Here is a 21,301-nt window from a genome sequence, read left to right on the forward strand (position 1 = left end):
TTCAGATTAAATGCAGCCCCAGTGCATGGCTATGAGGTTGATGTGGGCAATAAAACAACATTAAGAGTGGCATATCCAGAGAGCACTTTCCTTGATCCAACAGATTTTGATCCAGATTCTATTTACGGCTTTGTTCCTTTCAAAAACAAAGATTTTGAGTGGCTGGATAGTATGTTTACCGGAGCTGCTTCAGTAAGTGTTTATAAATTGATGAGTGAGGATAATTATTGAAAGAGATGGAATTAATGTATGACTGGCCCAAAATATGGATAGAGAGATTAGTTCTTGTGAAGAACTTACATAACTGAAGTATATGTTCTAATTGTGCAGTCGATGTCTTTTCTTTACTAAAAGAAAGAACTTATAGAATAATGAAGTATGTGACTGGTAAAATTGTCATCATAAATACAAAATGTACAATTCTTTCATATTCAGATTACTTCATCCCTTCTTTTGTACAGCCTGATGGATTTTGGCAAGAAGTTCCTTTTAGATTGCCTAAGAGGCCAGGGAAAGTGAGACTTATCAATCCATTGGTAGTTAAAGAGACTGCATTTGATCTGATAGGGTTCCCTTACAATGGCGGTCAAATGGACAGAGTAAGTAAAAAATAGCTGCCCCTGTTGCCAACATTTCACATGATTTTGCCATTAATTTTTAGGACAACTGAACTGATAAGGTTCAGTAGTGCTATAGGCATGGTGCGGTGTCTGTCCATCTGTCTTTGTCTGTGTCTGTGTTTGTGTCTGTGTGTGTCTGTCTGTCTGTCTGTCTGTCTGTGTGTATGCGTGCGTGCGTGCGTGCATGTGTGTGTGTGTGTGTGTGTGTGTGTCGACGAATTAAACTCAAATACCTCCAGACCAATTGCCTTGGTATTTGGTGGGGACATTACTTTTGGTGTCTAGATGGGAAATTGTTCATAGCAAAGTGATCTCATCACAGGTATGTGATTTGGGTCAAAAAATGCCATTTTTGGTGAAAAAACTTAAACTCAAGAACTACTGGGCAGATAGGTCTGTAAATTTAGTGGGAATGTTCTTAAGGGTGTGTAAATTAAGATTTGTGCATGACAAATCTTTAATTCCAAAACTACTGAGCAGATTGGGCTTAAATTTAATGGGGACGGACCTGGGGTGTATAGATGAAGAAATATTAAGTATATGATAATCTCACCTGTGATATCCAAATTAGGTGTAGAAAACTGTAAATTTGGGTCAAAAATTTATATCTCAACCATACTAATGGTCATTGAGACTGAAATTTGGTGAGATGTATCTGGAAGTGATATTCTGCACATTTTGTTGAAAACATTTTGACACAATTTTTCCTAGCAACTCTATTATCTACAAATAAACATTCAACCACCAAGTGGTCCGAATGACTTAAACATCCACATACCACCTCCTCATCAAAGTGTAACTGATACTTATATCCATCTGTACATATGTGAATAAAGTATTCATACCGTAGTAAGCATTCAAACAGCAAACACTGTCTCCTGTGTCTATCTCTATCAACCCATTCACACAAATATATACACATCCACCTAAAAGACTTTACAGCAGCCATGACCACATCCTTAGCAACAACCATATACCAGTATATTTTGTGAAAATAACAACAGTATCTGGTAGGTAAGTGAGTAAACATTAATATTTATATGTATGCAAATACCCCTAGCAACCATGACCACGCCCATAGCAACAACCCAACAATTGTGTATTTCCCAAAGATAACAGGGATTCTTAAACAAGTGAAGAAACATTAAAAAATGTATGTAAATGTGTCTAGCCACAAGACCATGCCCATAGCAACATCGATCTGATGATGTATATCACAAACTTAACATCAGGTATTAGACAAATGAACGAACTTTAAAAAAAACTACATGCAAATATGTCTAGCAATATGACCACACCCATAGCAACAGCCAAATGATCACATATATTGCATAGTTAAAAACAGGGCTGGATAGGCAACTGAACATCTGTACCTAGTATGGCTCAGCAGGTGGATAAATGGTTTTAAAACAATGCCATTGGCTCTATTTTTGTCTATTCAAAATATAATAAGTCATTGTAATTTGCTAAATTACCTCTCTACTAGACATTTATAGTTACTATTTATACTAGTTAGCTAAATTACCTCCCTGCTAGACATTTATAGTTACTATTTATACTAGTTAGCTACATTACCTCCCTGCTAGACATTTATAGTTACTATTTATACTAGTTAGCTAAATTACCTCTCTACTAGACATTTATAGTTACTATTTATACTAGTTAGCTACATTACCTCTTTACTAGACATTTATAGTTACTATTTATACTAGTTAGCTAAATTACCTCTCTACTAGACATTTATAGTTACTATTTATACTAGTTAGCTACATTACCTCCCTGCTAGACATTTATAGTTACTATTTATACTAGTTAGCTAAATTACCTCTCTACTAGACATTTATAGTTACTATTTATACTAGTTAGCTACATTACCTCTTTACTAGACATTTATAGTTACTATTTATACTAGTTAGCTACATTACCTCTTTACTAGACATTTATAGTTACTATTTATACTAGTTAGCTACATTACCTCTTTACTAGACGTTTATAGTTACTATTTATACTAGTTAGCTAAATTACCTCTCTACTAGACGTTTATAGTTACTATTTATACTAGTTAGCTACATTACCTCCCTACTAGACATGTATAGTTACTATTTATACTAGTTAGCTAAATTACCTCTCTACTAGACGTTTATAGTTACTATTTATACTAGTTAGCTACATTACCTCCCTACTAGACATGTATAGTTACTATTTATACTAGTTAGCTACATTACCTCCCTACTAGACATTTATAGTTACTATTTATACTAGTTAGCTAAATTACCTCCCTACTAGACATTTATAGTTACTATTTATACTAGTTAGCTAAATTACCTCTCTACTAGACATTTATAGTTACTATTTATACTAGTTAGCTACATTACCTCCCTACTAGACATTTATAGTTACTATTTATACTAGTTAGCTAAATTACCTCTCTACTAGACGTTTATAGTTACTATTTATACTAGTTAGCTAAATTACCTCCCTACTAGACGTTTATAGTTACTATTTATACTAGTTAGCTACATTACCTCTCTACTAGACATTTATAGTTAATATTCATACTAGTTAGCTACATTACCTCCCTGCTAGACATTTATAGTTACTATTTATACAAGTTAGCTAAATTACCTCTCTACTAGACATTTATAGTTACTATTTATACTAGTTAGCTAAATTACCTCGCTACTAGACATTTATAGTTACTATTTATACTAGTTAGCTAAATTACCTCGCTACTAGACATTTATAGTTACTATTTATACTAGTTAGCTAAATTACCTCTCTACTAGACATTTATAGTTACTATTTATACTAGTTAGCTAAATTACCTCGCTACTAGACATTTATAGTTACTATTTATACTAGTTAGCTAAATTACCTCTCTACTAGACATTTATAGTTAATATTTATACTAGTTAGCTAAATTACCTCTCTACTAGACATTTATAGTTACTATTTATACTAGTTAGCTACATTACCTCCCTGCTAGACATTTATAGTTACTATTTATACAAGTTAGCTAAATTACCTCTCTACTAGACATTTATAGTTACTATTTATACTAGTTAGCTAAATTACCTCTCTACTAGACGTTTATAGTTACTATTTATACTAGTTAGCTACATTACCTCCCTACTAGACATGTATAGTTACTATTTATACTAGTTAGCTAAATTACCTCTCTACTAGACGTTTATAGTTACTATTTATACTAGTTAGCTACATTACCTCCCTACTAGACATTTATAGTTACTATTTATACTAGTTAGCTAAATTACCTCTCTACTAGACATTTATAGTTACTATTTATACTAGTTAGCTACATTACCTCCCTACTAGACATTTATAGTTACTATTTATACTAGTTAGCTAAATTACCTCTCTACTAGACGTTTATAGTTACTATTTATACTAGTTAGCTAAATTACCTCCCTACTAGACGTTTATAGTTACTATTTATACTAGTTAGCTACATTACCTCTCTACTAGACATTTATAGTTAATATTCATACTAGTTAGCTACATTACCTCCCTGCTAGACATTTATAGTTACTATTTATACAAGTTAGCTAAATTACCTCTCTACTAGACATTTATAGTTACTATTTATACTAGTTAGCTAAATTACCTCGCTACTAGACATTTATAGTTACTATTTATACTAGTTAGCTAAATTACCTCGCTACTAGACATTTATAGTTACTATTTATACTAGTTAGCTAAATTACCTCTCTACTAGACATTTATAGTTACTATTTATACTAGTTAGCTAAATTACCTCGCTACTAGACATTTATAGTTACTATTTATACTAGTTAGCTAAATTACCTCTCTACTAGACATTTATAGTTACTATTTATACTAGTTAGCTAAATTACCTCCCTGCTAGACATTTATAGTTACTATTTATACTAGTTAGCTACATTACCTCGCTACTAGACATTTATAGTTACTATTTATACTAGTTAGCTAAATTACCTCTCTACTAGACATTTATAGTTACTATTTATACTAGTTAGCTACATTACCTCCCTGCTAGACATTTATAGTTACTATTTATACTAGTTAGCTACATTACCTCTCTACTAGACATTTATAGTTACTATTTATACTAGTTAGCCAAATTGCCTCCCTACTAGACGTTTATAGTTACTATTTATACAAGTTAGCTAAATTACCTCTCTACTAGACATGTATAGTTACTATTTATACTAGTTAGCTAAATTACCTCTCTACTAGACATTTATAGTTACTATTTATACTAGTTAGCTACATTACCTCCCTACTAGACATTTATAGTTAGTCCACGCCGGACAAAGTCCGGGACGGGGACTTATGGATTGGGTTCCGTCTGTCCGTCCGTCCGTCCCTCCGTCCGTCCGTCCGTCCGCAACCGTTTCTTGGAGATGCCTGGACCGATTTTTTTCAAACTTGGTACAGGGGCAACATACAATGGCATACATATGCACGTCAATTTGTTTCATGATACGAACCAATATGGCCGCCTGGCAGCCATTTTGTTTGCAAATTTTCCCCGTCTAAAGCCATAACTCATACATGCTTGAACAGATCTCATTAAAAGTTGGTATTAGGACAGTGTTCTATGACATACATGTGCACATTCATTGTTGTCATGATACGATCCAATATGGCCGCCTAGCAGCCATTTTGTTTTTAGCACAACTGAACTGAGGTTCAGTAGTGTTATAGGGATCGCCCGGCGTCTGTCTGTCTGTCTGTCTGTCTGTCTGTCTGTGTGTGTGTGTGTATGTGTGTAAACAACTTAAAGTCAAAAACCGCTGAACCGATTGCCACGATATTTGGTGGGTCCATTACCTTTGGTGTCTAGTTGGGAAATTGTTCAAATCAAAATAATCGCATCACAGGTGTGTGATTTGGGTCAAAAAATGTGATTTTTGGTCAAAAAACTTAAACTCAGAAACTACTGTGCAGATTGGTGCGAAATTTGGTGGGAACATTCTTAAGGGGGTGTAAAGTAAGATTTGTTCATGACGGGATGATTCCATCAGTGATATGCAAATTAGGGCTAAAAATGTGTCTTTTTTGGTTAACAAGCGACCTATCGGTCAGAATAGCTCTGCTGTTTTTTATTTTTTTATTTTTTTTTTACTTTGGTGACATGTAGAAGTGGTTCAGTTCTTCACTATGCAGTTTTGTTTTAGCGATGTAATAAAGTGGTTACTGGTTTCATATGATGTCTCACTATAAAACACATTTTACACAGAAGTTGGTAATGTATTGTACTTTTATACCATAGTCACCATTTTATAACAAAAATCTACTGCACAAAATCTCTGAAAAAAAATGACTGGGAAATGCACACAAGAAAAAGAAAAAAAAAGAAGATTTTGAGGTTGGCTATAAATAATTCCAGTGTCTTACAGATTTAACCCTGGAAAATGTTAATGATGAATGAAATAAACTAGGGATCTAAAATAATTTTGAGGCAATTTGAATTTCAATTTTCTAACAAATTTACCAAGTCAACAACATTCAACTTGTACTAGTTGTAGTAGATATATATAGGGAAGAAATGTATTAATCGCCATCTTAGTTTCCGTACGGCGACAATCCCAAGTACCCGGAAGAGAGTCATTCTTAGCCATACGTTACAGTGGTAACACTCGTTCATGTTCGATTACCTTTCATAAAGAAAACACAACAAAATGGTTGAAGTGATCTTTTTTTAAATTTCTTTTCATCACAAAAACAAAATCTGTGTGATCAAAAGTGTTGTAAACTAAACCAGAAAGAATTATCGGACTGGCTAAACTTCCGCTGAACTGGAGTAAGGTCCAAGCCCCGATAGTACGTGAGCAAATCGTCTCAAACTAGCGATACAACTTTCAAAATATAACTTGACATGTCTTCATTTGTTAGAGTTATACAATTCAAGACGGGTTTTCACTCGAAAAAAAACAATTCTGTGAATAATGACATTCTGAACGCAGCGATTTCTCATTAACATATTCATTTTTTTTTAAATTACAAAAAAAAAAATCATAAAAAATAGAAAAGAAGACGTGCTGACTTGAAATTAACAAATCTAAGTAAGCTACCCCCTGCGCATCAACACACCAGATATTAAAGCAATCTGACTTGAAGTTTATGAGGAGTTGATGAAAATGACATTTTATGAAAAAAAATCATAAAAAATTGAAAATGGCACAGATCAACTTGGCATGAACAAATCTGAATAGCCTCCCCCCAGGGAACATGCACACCAAATATCGAAGAATTCCAACTGTCACTTTTGGAGTAGATAATGAAAATATAAAAGTTTGACGGACACCTATGATTCACTCTACTCTCTATACTCTATACAACCTATACCTAAAGCTACGCTTTCAGCTTTTGCTGACAGCGGAGCTAAAAATCTATAATTCCAAAACTACTGAGCAGATTGAGCTGAAATTTAATGGGAATGTATCTAGGGATGTATGGACAAAGAAATATTAAGCATGCCATGATTCCATGAGTGATATGCAAATTAGGTGTAAAAATGTTCATTTTTGGTCAAAAACTTATATCTCAAAAAGTACTTGGTCACCGAGTCTGAAACTTGGTGAGATGTTTCTGAGTGTTATTCTTCAAAACATTTTGACAAAATTGGCCCTAGCGACCATGACCACACCCTTAGCAACAACCAAATGGCAGTATATTTTGGTCAAATAACAACATCATATGGTAGGCATTCAAAAAATGTATGCAAATACCGTAGCAACCATGACCACGCCCATAGCAACAGCCAAACGGTCGTGTATTTCACAAAGATAACAACAGGGATTAATAGACAATTGAATGAACGTTCAAAATATGTATGTAAATTTGCCTAGCAACAAGACCACGCCCATAGCAACAGCCAAATAATAATGTATATTGCAAAGATAACAACAGGAATAGAAAGACAAATGAATAAACATTCAAAAAATGTATGTAAATGTGCCAAGCAACAAGACCACGCCCATAGCAAGAGCCAAATGATCACATATATTGCAAAGATAATAGGAATCGAAAGACAAATGGAAAAACATTCAAAAAAATATATGCAAATGTGTCTAGCAACAAGACCACGCCCATAGCAACAGCCAAATGATCGATTATGTCGCAAAGATAGCAACATGGTTGCATAGGCAACTGGATAGTCATTCAGCAAATGAACACCTATTGTTCGCATGGACAGGCATATGGATAAACATTTTTAAAAACTGTACAGTTTTGCAACAGTGCCATTGGTGGTATTTTTGGTAAAAAAGCTTAAACTCAAAAAGTACTGGGCAGATCGGTCTGAAATTTGGTGGGAGCATTCTTAAGGGTGTTTAGATTATGAACTGTTCACGACATGATGATCCCATCTGTGATATGCAAATTAGTTATAACAATGTGTCTTTTTTTTGTCCAAATGTTTAATTCCAAAACTACAGAAAAGATTGGGCTGAAATTTAATGGGGATGTGTTAGGGGGTGTATAGATGAAGAAATGTTAAGCATATAATGATCTTTTCAGTGATATGCAAATTAGGTGTAAAAGTGTGAATTTTGGTCAAAACTTATACCTCAAAAGGTTTCTTGGTCAGTTAGACTGAAACTTGGTGAGATGTTTCTAGAAGTGTTATTGTGCAGATTTTCTTGAACATATTTTGACACAATTGGCCCTAACAACCATGACCACACCCTTAGCAACAACCAATGGCAGTATGTTTTAGTTAAATAACAACATCATCAGGTAGGCAAGTGTGTAAATGTACAAACAATTATGCAAATACCCCTAGCAACCATGACTATGCCCATAGCAACAACCAATGGCAGTATGTTTTAGTTAAATAACAACATCATCAGGTAGGCAAGTGTGTAAATGTACAAACAATTATGCAAATACCCCTAGCAACCATGACTATGCCCATAGCAACAGCCAAACCGGGAGAGGGGTGTATTTCACAAAGATAACTACAGGGATTCTTAGACAACTGAACAAATAGTCAAAAAGTGTATGGAAATATGCCTAGCAACAAAACCACACCTATGGCAACAGCCAAGTGATCATATATGTTTGAAAGATAACAACCAGGATTGATAGACGCGTGAATAAACATTCAAAAAATATCTGTAAATATATCCAGTTACACCTTCTAGAACTTTTTCTTTCAGGGCAGTCATAAGTATAACAAATTATCCAGGAATAATGACTTCATGTCTGGGTCTGTCAAAAATAACTGGTACTAGACACTTAGACAATACATGCATGTTATGGTACTAGACACATAGGCAATACCTGTATGTTATGGTACTAGACACATAGGCAATACCTGTATGTTATGGTACTAGACACTTAGACAATACCTGTATGTTATGGTACTAGACACTTAGGCAATACCTGTATGTTATGGTACTAGACACATAGGCAATACCTGTATGTTATGGTACTAGACACATAGGCAATACCTGTATGTTATGGTACTAGACACTTAGGCAATACCTGTATGTTATGGTACTAGACACTTAGACAATACATGCATGTTATGGTACTAGACACATAGGCAATACCTGTATGTTATGGTACTAGACACTTAGACAATACATGCATGTTATGGTACTAGACACTTAGACAATACATGCATGTTATGGTACTAGACACTTAGACAATACCTATATGTTATGGTACTAGACACTTAGACAATACATGTATGTTATGGTACTAGACACTTAGACAATACCTATATGTTATGGTACTAGACACTTAGACAATACCTATATGTTATGGTACTAGACACTTAGATAATGCCTGTATGTTATGGTACTAGACACTTAGACAATACCTATATGTTATGGTACTAGACACTTAGACAATACCTATATGTTATGGTACTAGACACTTAGACAATACATGCATGTTATGGTACTAGACACTTAGACAATACATGTATGTTATGGTACTAGACACTTAGACAATACATGCATGTTATGGTACTAGACACTTAGACAATACCTGTATGTTATGGTACTAGACACTTAGACAATACATGCATGTTATGATACTAGACACTTAGACAATACCTGTATGATATGGTACTAGACACTTAGACAATACATGCATGTTATGGTACTAGACACTTAGACAATACATGCATGTTATGGTACTAGACACTTAGACAATACCTGTATGTTATGGTACTAGACACTTAGACAATACATGCATGTTATGGTACTAGACACTTAGACAATACATGTATGTTATGGTACTAGACACTTAGACAATACATGCATGTTATGGTACTAGACACTTAGACAATACATGTATGTTATGGTACTAGACACTTAGACAATACCTATATGTTATGGTACTAGACACTTAGATAATGCCTGTATGTTATGGTACTAGACACTTAGACAATACCTATATGTTATGGTACTAGACACTTAGACAATACCTGTATGTTATGGTACTAGACACTTAGACAATACCTATATGTTATGGTACTAGACACTTAGACAATACCTATATGTTATGGTACTAGACACTTAGACAATACATGCATGATATGGTACTAGACACTTAGACAATACATGTATGTTATGGTACTAGACACTTAGACAATACATGCATGTTATGGTACTAGACACTTAGACAATACCTGTATGTTATGGTACTAGACACTTAGACAATACATGCATGTTATGATACTAGACACTTAGACAATACCTGTATGATATGGTACTAGACACTTAGACAATACATGCATGTTATGGTACTAGACACTTAGACAATACATGCATGTTATGGTACTAGACACTTAGACAATACATGCATGTTATGGTACTAGACACTTAGACAATACATGCATGTTATGATACTAGACACTTAGACAATACCTGTATGATATGGTACTAGACACTTAGACAATACATGCATGTTATGGTACTAGACACTTAGACAATACCTGTATGATATGGTACTAGACACTTAGACAATACATGCATGTTATGGTACTAGACACTTACACAATACATGCATGTTATGGTACTAGACACTTAGACAATACATGCATGTTATGGTACTAGACACTTAGACAATACCTGTATGTTATGGTACTAGACACTTAGACAATACATGCATGTTATGGTTCTAGACACTTAGACAATACATGCATGTTATGGTACTAGACACTTATAGACAATACATGCATGTTATGGTACTAGACACTTAGACAATACCTGTATGTTATGGTACTAGACACTTAGACAATGCCTGTATGTTATGGTACTAGACACTAAAGGCCCAGTTACACGATGCAACTCATGAAGCAATTCGTCGCATACGACGAGGCTTGCAACTATGACGGAGCGAGTACACGATGCAACTAGTTGCATGGTGAGTCGCAAGAGCTAAACTGTTGCACATGCGTGGATATATAAAAGTTACAGGTCATCGAGGTCAAGTCTTCTAGCGGCAGGAATCTGGCAAAAATGCTATGAAATTGCTAATATTTACGAATAAAATGACTGAAAACTTGTTGAGGTATCGATAGTAAAACTCTATTCAATTCGAAGTTCGTTTATGGTGATGTTGATCTTTCTGACGTCGCTACTTGCATTCAAGTTAGAAATAAAATGATATTCAGCGAAAATCCAGCATTCATAGACATTGTATACTATTTATAAGTGGTAATCGTGGTGATAAATCGAAATTATATAAAAAATACTTGCTGAAATACAATATTTATACTAAAAACATGGCGGCCATAACATTGAACGTCATTTGACACGTAGGTATATGTCAACGGTTATTACTTGCGACGCGACGAAGTGGTTACACGGTGCAACTCACGAAGCAACTCGAGAAGCAACTTGCGACGCGTTGCAAGGAAACCGACATGTCGGTTTCCTTTCGACGTCGCAAGACCCTGCGACGAGGCGAGTACACGATGCAATTCGTTGCATGGTACTAGACACTTAGACAATACCTGTATGTTATGGTACTACACACTTAGATAATGCCTGTATGTTATGGTACTAGACACTTAGATAATGCCTGTATGTTATGGTACTACACACTTAGACAATACCTGTATGTTGTGGTACTAGACACTTAGACAATACATGCATGTTATGGTACGAGACACTTACACAATACCTATATGTTATGGTACTAGACACTTAGACAATACCTATATGTTATGGTACTAGACACTTAGACAATACATGCATGTTATGGTACTAGACACTTACACAATACCTATATGTTATGGTACTAGACACTTAGACAATACCTGTATGTTGTGGTACTAGACATTTAGACAATACCTGTATGTTATGGTACTAGACATTTAGACAATACATGCATGTTATGATACTAGACACTTAGACAATACATGCATGTTATGGTACTAGACACTTAGACAATACCTGTATGTTGTGGTACTAGACATTTAGACAATACATGCATGTTATGGTACTAGACATTTAGACAATACATGCATGTTATGGTACGAGACACTTACACAATACCTGTATGATATGGTACTAGACACTTAGACAACACATGCATATTATGGTACTAGACACTTAGACAATACATGCATGTTATGGTACTAGACACTTAGACAATACATGCATGTTATGGTCCTAGACACTTATACAATACCTGTATGTTATGGTACTAGACACTTAGACAATACATGCATGTTATGGTACTAGACACTTAGACAATACATGCATGTTATGGTACTAGACACTTAGACAATACATGCATGTTATGGTACTAGACACTTAGACAATACATGTATGTTATGGTACTAGACACTTAGACAATACCTGTATTTTATGGTACTAGAGACTTAGACAATACCTGTATTTTATGGTACTAGACACTTAGACAATACATGAATGTTATGGTACTAGACACTTAGACAATACCTTCATGTTATGGTACTAGACACTTAGACAATACATGCATGTTATGGTACTAGACACTTAGACAATACCTTCATGTTATGGTACTAGACACTTAGACAATACATGCATGTTATGGTACTAGACACTTAGACAATACCTTCATGTTATGGTACTAGACACTTAGACAATACATGCATGTTATGGTACTAGACACTTAGACAATACATGCATGTTATGGTACTAGACACTTAGACAATACATGCATGTTATGGTACTAGACACTTAGACAATACATGCATGTTATGGTACTAGACACTTAGACAATACATGTATGTTATGGTACTAGACACTTAGACAATACATGTATGTTATGGTACTAGACACTTAGACAATACATGTATGTTATGGTACTAGACACTTAGACAATACATGCATGTTATGGTACTAGACACTTAGACAATACCTGTATGTTATGGTACTAGACACTTAGACAATGCCTGTATGTTATGGTACTAGACACTAAAGGCCCAGTTACATGATGCAACTCATGAAGCAATTCGTCGCATACGACGAGGCTTGCAACTATGATGGAGCGAGTACACGATGCAACTAGTTGCATGGTGAGTCGCAAGAGCTAAACTGTTGCACATGCGTGGATATATAAAAGTTACAGGTCATCGAGGTCAAGTCTTCTAGCGGCAGGAATTTGGCAAAAATGCTATGAAATTGCTAATATTTACGAATAAAATGACTGAAAACTTGTTGAGGTATCGATAGTAAAACTCTATTCAATTCGAAGTTCGTTTATGGTGATGTTGATCTTTCTGACGTCGCTACTTCCATTCAAGTTAGAAATAAAATGATATTCAGCGAAAATCCAGCATTCATAGACATTGTATACTATTTATAAGTGGTAATCGTGGTGATAAATCGAAATTATATAAAAAATACTTGCTGAAATACAATATTTATACTAAAAACATGGCGGCCATAACATTGAACGTCATTTGACACGTAGGTATATGTCAACGGTTATTACTTGCGACGCAACGAAGTGGTTACACGGTGCAACTCACGAAGCAACTCGAGAAGCAACTTGCGACGCGTTGCAAGGAAACCGACATGTCGGTTTCCTTGCGACGTCGCAAGACCCTGCGACGAGGCGAGTACACGATGCAATTCGTTGCATGGTACTAGACACTTAGACAATACCTGTATGTTATGGTACTACACACTTAGATAATGCCTGTATGTTATGGTACTAGACACTTAGATAATGCCTGTATGTTATGGTACTACACACTTAGACAATACCTGTATGTTGTGGTACTAGACACTTAGACAATACATGCATGTTATGGTACGAGACACTTACACAATACCTATATGTTATGGTACTAGACACTTAGAAAATACCTATATGTTATGGTACTAGACACTTAGACAATACCTATATGTTATGGTACTAGACACTTACACAATACATGCATGTTATGGTACTAGACACTTAGACAATACCTGTATGTTATGGTACTAGACATTTAGACAATACCTGTATGTTATGGTACTAGACATTTAGACAATACATGCATGTTATGATACTAGACACTTAGACAATACCTTCATGTTATGGTACTAGACACTTAGACAATACCTGTATGTTATGGTACTAGACACTTAGACAATACCTGTATGTTGTGGTACTAGACATTTAGACAATACATGCATGTTATGGTACTAGACATTTAGACAATACATGCATGTTATGGTACGAGACACTTACACAATACCTGTATGATATGGTACTAGACACTTAGACAACACATGCATATTATGGTACTAGACACTTAGACAATACATACATGTTATGGTACTAGACACTTAGACAATACATGCATGTTATGGTCCTAGACACTTAGACAATACCTGTATGTTATGGTACTAGACACTTAGACAATACATGCATGTTATGGTACTAGACACTTAGACAATACATGCATGTTATGGTACTAGACACTTAGACAATACATGTATGTTATGGTACTAGACACTTAGACAATACCTGTATGTTATGGTACTAGACACTTAGACAATACATGCATGTTATGGTACTAGACACTTAGACAATACATGTATGTTATGGTACTAGACACTTAGACAATACCTGTATGTTATGGTACTAGACACTTAGACAATACATGCATGTTATGGTACTAGACACTTAGACAATACCTGCATGTTATGGTACTAGACACTTAGACAACACCTGTATTTTATGGTACTAGACACTTAGACAATACCTGTATTTTATGGTACTAGACACTTAGACAATACATGCATGTTATGGTACTAGACACTTAGACAATACCTGTATTTTATGGTACTAGACACTTAGACAATACATGCATGTTATGGTACTAGACACTTAGACAATACCTTCATGTTATGGTACTAGACACTTAGACAATACATGCATGTTATGGTACTAGACACTTAGACAATACCTTCATATTATGGTACTAGACACTTAGACAATACATGCATGTTATGGTACTAGACACTTAGACAATACATGCATGTTATGGTACTAGACACTTAGACAATACATGCATGTTATGGTACTAGACACTTAGACAATACATGCATGTTATGGTACTAGACACTTAGACAATACATGTATGTTATGGTACTAGACACTTAGACAATACATGTATGTTATGGTACTAGACACTTAGACAATACATGCATGTTATGGTACTAGACACTTAGACAATACATGTATGTTATGGTACTAGACACTTAGACAATACATGTATGTTATGGTACTAGACACTTAGACAATACATGTATGTTATGGTACTAGACACTTAGACAATACATGCATGTTATGGTACTAGACACTTAGACAATACATGCATGTTATGGTACTAGACACTTAGACAATACATGCATGTTATGGTACTAGACACTTAGACAATACATGCATGTTATGGTACTAGACACTTAGACAATACATGCATGTTATGGTACTAGACACTTAGACAATACATGCATGTTATGGTACTAGACACTTAGACAATACATGTATGTTATGGTACTAGACACTTAGACAATACATGTATGTTATGGTACTAGACACTTAGACAATACATGTATGTTATGATACTAGACACTTAGACAATACCTGTATGTTATGGTACTAGACACTTAGACAATACCTTCATGTTATGGTACTAGACACTTATACACAATACATGCATGTTATGGTACTAGACACTTAGACAATACATGCATGTTATGGTACTAGACACTTAGACAATACCTGCATGTTATGGTACTAGACACATAGCCAATACCTGTATGTTATGGTACTAGACACTTAGACAATACATGCATGTTATGGTACTAGACACTTAGACAATACATGTATGTTATGGTACTAGACACTTAGACAATACATGCATGTTATGGTACTAGACACTTAGACAATACATGTATGTTATGGTACTAGACACTTAGACAATACATGTATGTTATGGTACTAGACACTTAGACAATACATGTATGTTATGATACTAGACACTTAGACAATACCTGTATGTTATGGTACTAGACACTTAGACAATACCTTCATGTTATGGTACTAGACACTTAGACAATACATGCATGTTATGGTACTAGACACTTAGAAAATACATGCATGTTATGGTACTAGACACTTAGACAATACATGCATGTTATGGTACTAGACACTTAGACAATACATGTATGTTATGGTACTAGACACTTAGACAATACATGTATGTTATGGTACTAGACACTTAGACAATACCTATATGTTATGGTACTAGACACTTAGACAATACATGTATGTTATGGTACTAGACACTTAGACAATACATGCATGTTATGGTACTAGACACTTAGACAATACATGTATGTTATGGTACTAGACACTTACACAATACATGCATGTTATGGTACTAGACACTTAGACAATACATGCATGTTATGGTACTAGACACTTAGACAATACCTATATGTTATGGTACTAGACACTTAGACAATACCTGTATGTTATGGTACTAGACACTTAGACAATACATGCATGTTATGGTACTAGACACTTAGACAATACCTATATGTTATGGTACTAGACACTTAGACAATACATGCATGTTATGGTACTAGACACTTAGACAATACATGCATTTAATGGTACTAGACACTTAGACAATACATGTATGTTATGATACTAGACACTTAGACAATACCTGTATGTTATGGTACTAGACACTTAGACAATACCTTCATGTTATGGTACTAGACACTTAGACAATACATGCATGTTATGGTACTAGACACTTAGACAATACCTTCATGTTATGGTACTAGACACTTAGACAATACCTGTATGTTATCGTACTAGACACTTAGACAATACCTGTATGTTATCGTACTAGACACTTAGACAATACATGTATGTTATCGTACTAGACACTTAGACAATACATGCATGTTATGGTACTAGACACTTAGACAATACCTGTATGTTATGGTACTAGACACTTAGACAATACCTGTATGTTATGGTACTAGACACTTAGACAATACCTGTATGTTATGGTACTAGACACTTAGACAATACATGCATGTTATGGTACTAGACACTTAGACAATACCTGTATGTTATGGTACTAGACACTTAGACAATACCTGTATGTTATGGTACTAGACACTTAGACAATACCTTCATGTTATGGTACTAGACACTTAGACAATACCTTCATGTTATGGTACTAGACACTTAGACAATACATGCATGTTATGGTACTAGACACTTAGACAATACCTGTATGTTATGGTACTAGACACTTAGACAATACCTGTATGTCATGGTACTAGACACTTAGACAATACCTGTATGTTATGGTACTAGACACTTAGACAATACATGCATGTTATGGTACTAGACACTTAGACAACACCTGTATGTTATGGTACTAGACACTTAGACAATACATGCATGTTATGGTACTAGACACTTAGACAATACCTTCATGTTATGGTACTAGACACTTAGACAATACCTGTATGTTATGATACTAGACACTTAGACAATACCTGTATGTTATGGTACTAGACACTTAGACAATACCTGTATGTTATGGTACTAGACACTTAGACAATACCTATATGTTATGGTACTAGACACTTAGACAATACCTGTATGTTATGGTACTAGACACATAGACAATACATGCATGTTATGGTACTAGACACTTAGACAATACCTATATGTTATGGTACTAGACACTTAGACAATACATGCATGTTATGGTACTAGACACTTAGACAATACATGCATTTTATGGTACTAGACACTTAGACAATACATGTATGTTATGATACTAGACACTTAGACAATACCTGTATGTTATGGTACTAGACACTTAGACAATACCTTCATGTTATGGTACTAGACACTTAGACAATACATGCATGTTATGGTACTAGACACTTAGACAATACCTTCATGTTATGGTACTAGACACTTAGACAATACCTGTATGTTATCGTACTAGACACTTAGACAATACATGTATGTTATCGTACTAGACACTTAGACAATACATGCATGTTATGGTACTAGACACTTAGACAATACCTTCATGTTATGGTACTAGACACTTAGACAATAGCTGTATGTTATGGTACTAGACACTTAGACAATACCTGTATGTTATGGTACTAGACACTTAGACAATACATGTATGTTATGGTACTAGACACTTAGACAATACATGCATGTTATGGTACTAGACACTTAGACAATACCTGTATGTTATGGTACTAGACACTTAGACAATACATGTATGTTATGGTACTAGACACTTAGACAATACATGTATGTTATGGTACTAGACACTTAGACAATACCTGTATGTTATGGTACTAGACACTTAGACAATACCTGTATGTTATGGTACTAGACACTTAGACAATACCTTCATGTTATGGTACTAGACACTTAGACAATACCTGTATGTTATGGTACTAGACACTTAGACAATACATGCATGTTATGGTACTAGACACTTAGATAATGCCTGTATGTTATGGTACTAGACACTTAGATAATGCCTGTACGTTATGGTACTAGACACTTAGATAATACCTGTATGTTATGGTACTAGACACTTAGACAATACTTTCATGTTATGGTACTAGACACTTAGACAATACCTGTATGTTATGGTACTAGACACTTAGACAATACATGCATGTTATGGTACTAGACACTTAGATAATGCCTGTATGTTATGGTACTAGACACTTAGATAATGCCTGTATGTTATGGTACTAGACACTTAGACAATACCTGTATGTTATGGTACTAGACACTTAGATAATGCCTGTATGTTATGGTACTAGACACTTAGACAATACCTATATGTTATGGTACTAGACACTTAGACAATACCTTCATGTTATGGTACTAGACACTTAGACAATACTGTATGTTATGGTACTAGACACTTAGACAATACCTGTATGTTATGGTACTAGACACTTAGACAATACCTGTATGTTATGGTACTAGACACTTAGACAATACATGCATGTTATGGTACTAGACACTTAGACAACACCTGTATGTTATGGTACTAGACACTTAGACAATACATGCATGTTATGGTACTAGACACTTAGACAATACCTGTATGTTATGGTACTAGACACTTAGACAATACATGCATGTTATGGTACTAGACACTTAGACAATACCTTCATGTTATGGTACTAGACACTTAGACAATACCTGTATGTTATGATACTAGACACTTAGACAATACCTGTATGTTATGGTACTAGACACTTAGACAATACCTTCATGTTATGGTACTAGACACTTAGACAATACCTGTATGTTATGGTACTAGACACTTAGACAATACATGTATGTTATGGTACTAGACACTTAGACAATACATGCATGTTATGGTACTAGACACTTGGACAATACCTGTATGTTATGGTACTAGACACTTGATTTTTTAAAGTAAGAAGCCATGATAAAATTGTTTTTTAAATTAAAAATCCAAAATAAGTACTTAATCCTCATCCATATGGCCATTTTAAGGTTAAGTTCATAATTTATTCAGTTTGACTTTTAACTTTGATTTGAATTGACAGAATACACCCACAACTGGAACAGTACTTATTATGTTAGCTGTACGGATATGTGATGAGGTCCACGTTGCAGGATTTGGATATGACTTCAGTCGTCCATATTTACCAACTCACTATTATGATGCTATGCAAATGGAAGAAATGAAAACCCATCTAACTCATGATATCCCCCTTGAGAAATTATTTTTGAAAAAATTGGTTGAGTACAAAGTTATCACTGACATTACAAAGGGAATGTAATGAAAAGATGAAGAATTGAAATTCTGTGATACAGGCCTATTGTATGAATATTTCAACTATTTGCATCTCGGAGTACTGCAACCATCTGCAGCTACGAACATTACAACTATCTGAATCTAGGAGTACTACAACTATCTGAAGTTAGGAGTACTACAACTATCTGAAGTGAGGAGTACTACAACCATCTGCAGCTACGAACATTACAACTATCTGAAGTTAGGAGTACTGCAACTATCTGCATCTAGGGGTACTGCAACTATTTGCATCTAGGAGTACTGCAACTATCTGCATCTAGGAGTACTGCAACTATTTGCATCTAGGGGTACTGCAACTATTTGCAGCTAGGAGTACTGCAACTATTTGCATCTAGGAGTACTACAACTATTTGCATCTAGGAGTACTACAACTACCTGCATCTAGGAGTACTACAACTATCTGCATCTAGGAGTACTGCAGCTATCTGCATCTAGGAGTACTACAACTATTTGCATCTATTAGTACTACAACTATTTGAATCTAGGAGTACTACAACTATCTGCATCTAGGAGTACTACAACTATCTGCATCTAGGAGTACTGCAACTATTTGCAGCTAGGAGTACTACAACTATCTGCATCTAGGAGTACTGCAACTATTTGCAGCTAGGAGTACTACAACTATCTGCATCTAGGAGTACTGCCACTATTTGCATCTAGGAGTACTGCAACTATTTGCATCTAGGAGTACTACAACTATTTGCATCTAGGAGTACTACAACTATTTGCATCTAGGAGTACTACAACTATTTGCATCTATTAGTACTACAACTATTTGCAGCTAGGAGTACTGCAACTATTTGCATCTAGGAGTACTACAACTATTTGCAGCTAGGAGTACTACAACTATTTGCATCTAGGAGTACTACAACTATTTGCATCTAGGAGTACTACAACTATTTGCATCTAGGAGTACTACAACTATTTGCAGCTAGGAGTACTACAACTATCTGCATCTAGGAGTACTACAACTATCTGCATCTAGGAGTACTACAACTATTTGCATCTAGGAGTACTAAAACTATTTGCATCTAGGAGTACTACAACTATCTGCATCTAGGAGTACTACAACTATTTGCATCTAGGAGTACTACAACTATCTGCATCTAGGAGTACTACAACTATTTGCATCTAGGAGTACTACAACTATCTGCATCTAGGAGTACTACAACTATCTGCATCTAGGAGTACTACAACTATTTGCATCTAGGAGTACTACAACTATTTGCATCTAGGAGTACTACAACTATCTGCATCTAGGAGTACTACAACTATCTGCATCTAGGAGTACTACAACTATTTG

General features: G+C 35.0%; 1 protein-coding gene across 2 annotated transcripts in view; it reads left to right on the top strand.

Annotated features, from left to right (window-relative positions):
• Nucleotides 1-20,319, top strand: part of LOC144436546 (CMP-N-acetylneuraminate-beta-1,4-galactoside alpha-2,3-sialyltransferase-like) — a 59,253-nt gene extending 38,934 nt beyond the window's left edge. For both annotated transcript variants that reach the window (XM_078125362.1, XM_078125363.1), the window contains 3 exons: nucleotides 6-192; nucleotides 462-599; nucleotides 19,727-20,319. In XM_078125362.1, the coding sequence (XP_077981488.1) occupies nucleotides 6-192; nucleotides 462-599; nucleotides 19,727-19,963 (562 nt within the window). In that variant the 3' untranslated portion in view covers nucleotides 19,964-20,319. The remainder of the gene's footprint in view (nucleotides 1-5; nucleotides 193-461; nucleotides 600-19,726) is intronic.
• The last annotated feature ends 982 nt before the right edge of the window (nucleotides 20,320-21,301 follow it).

This window comes from Glandiceps talaboti, chromosome 6 (assembly GCF_964340395.1).
Source record: "Glandiceps talaboti chromosome 6, keGlaTala1.1, whole genome shotgun sequence".
NCBI lineage: Eukaryota > Metazoa > Hemichordata > Enteropneusta > Spengelidae > Glandiceps > Glandiceps talaboti.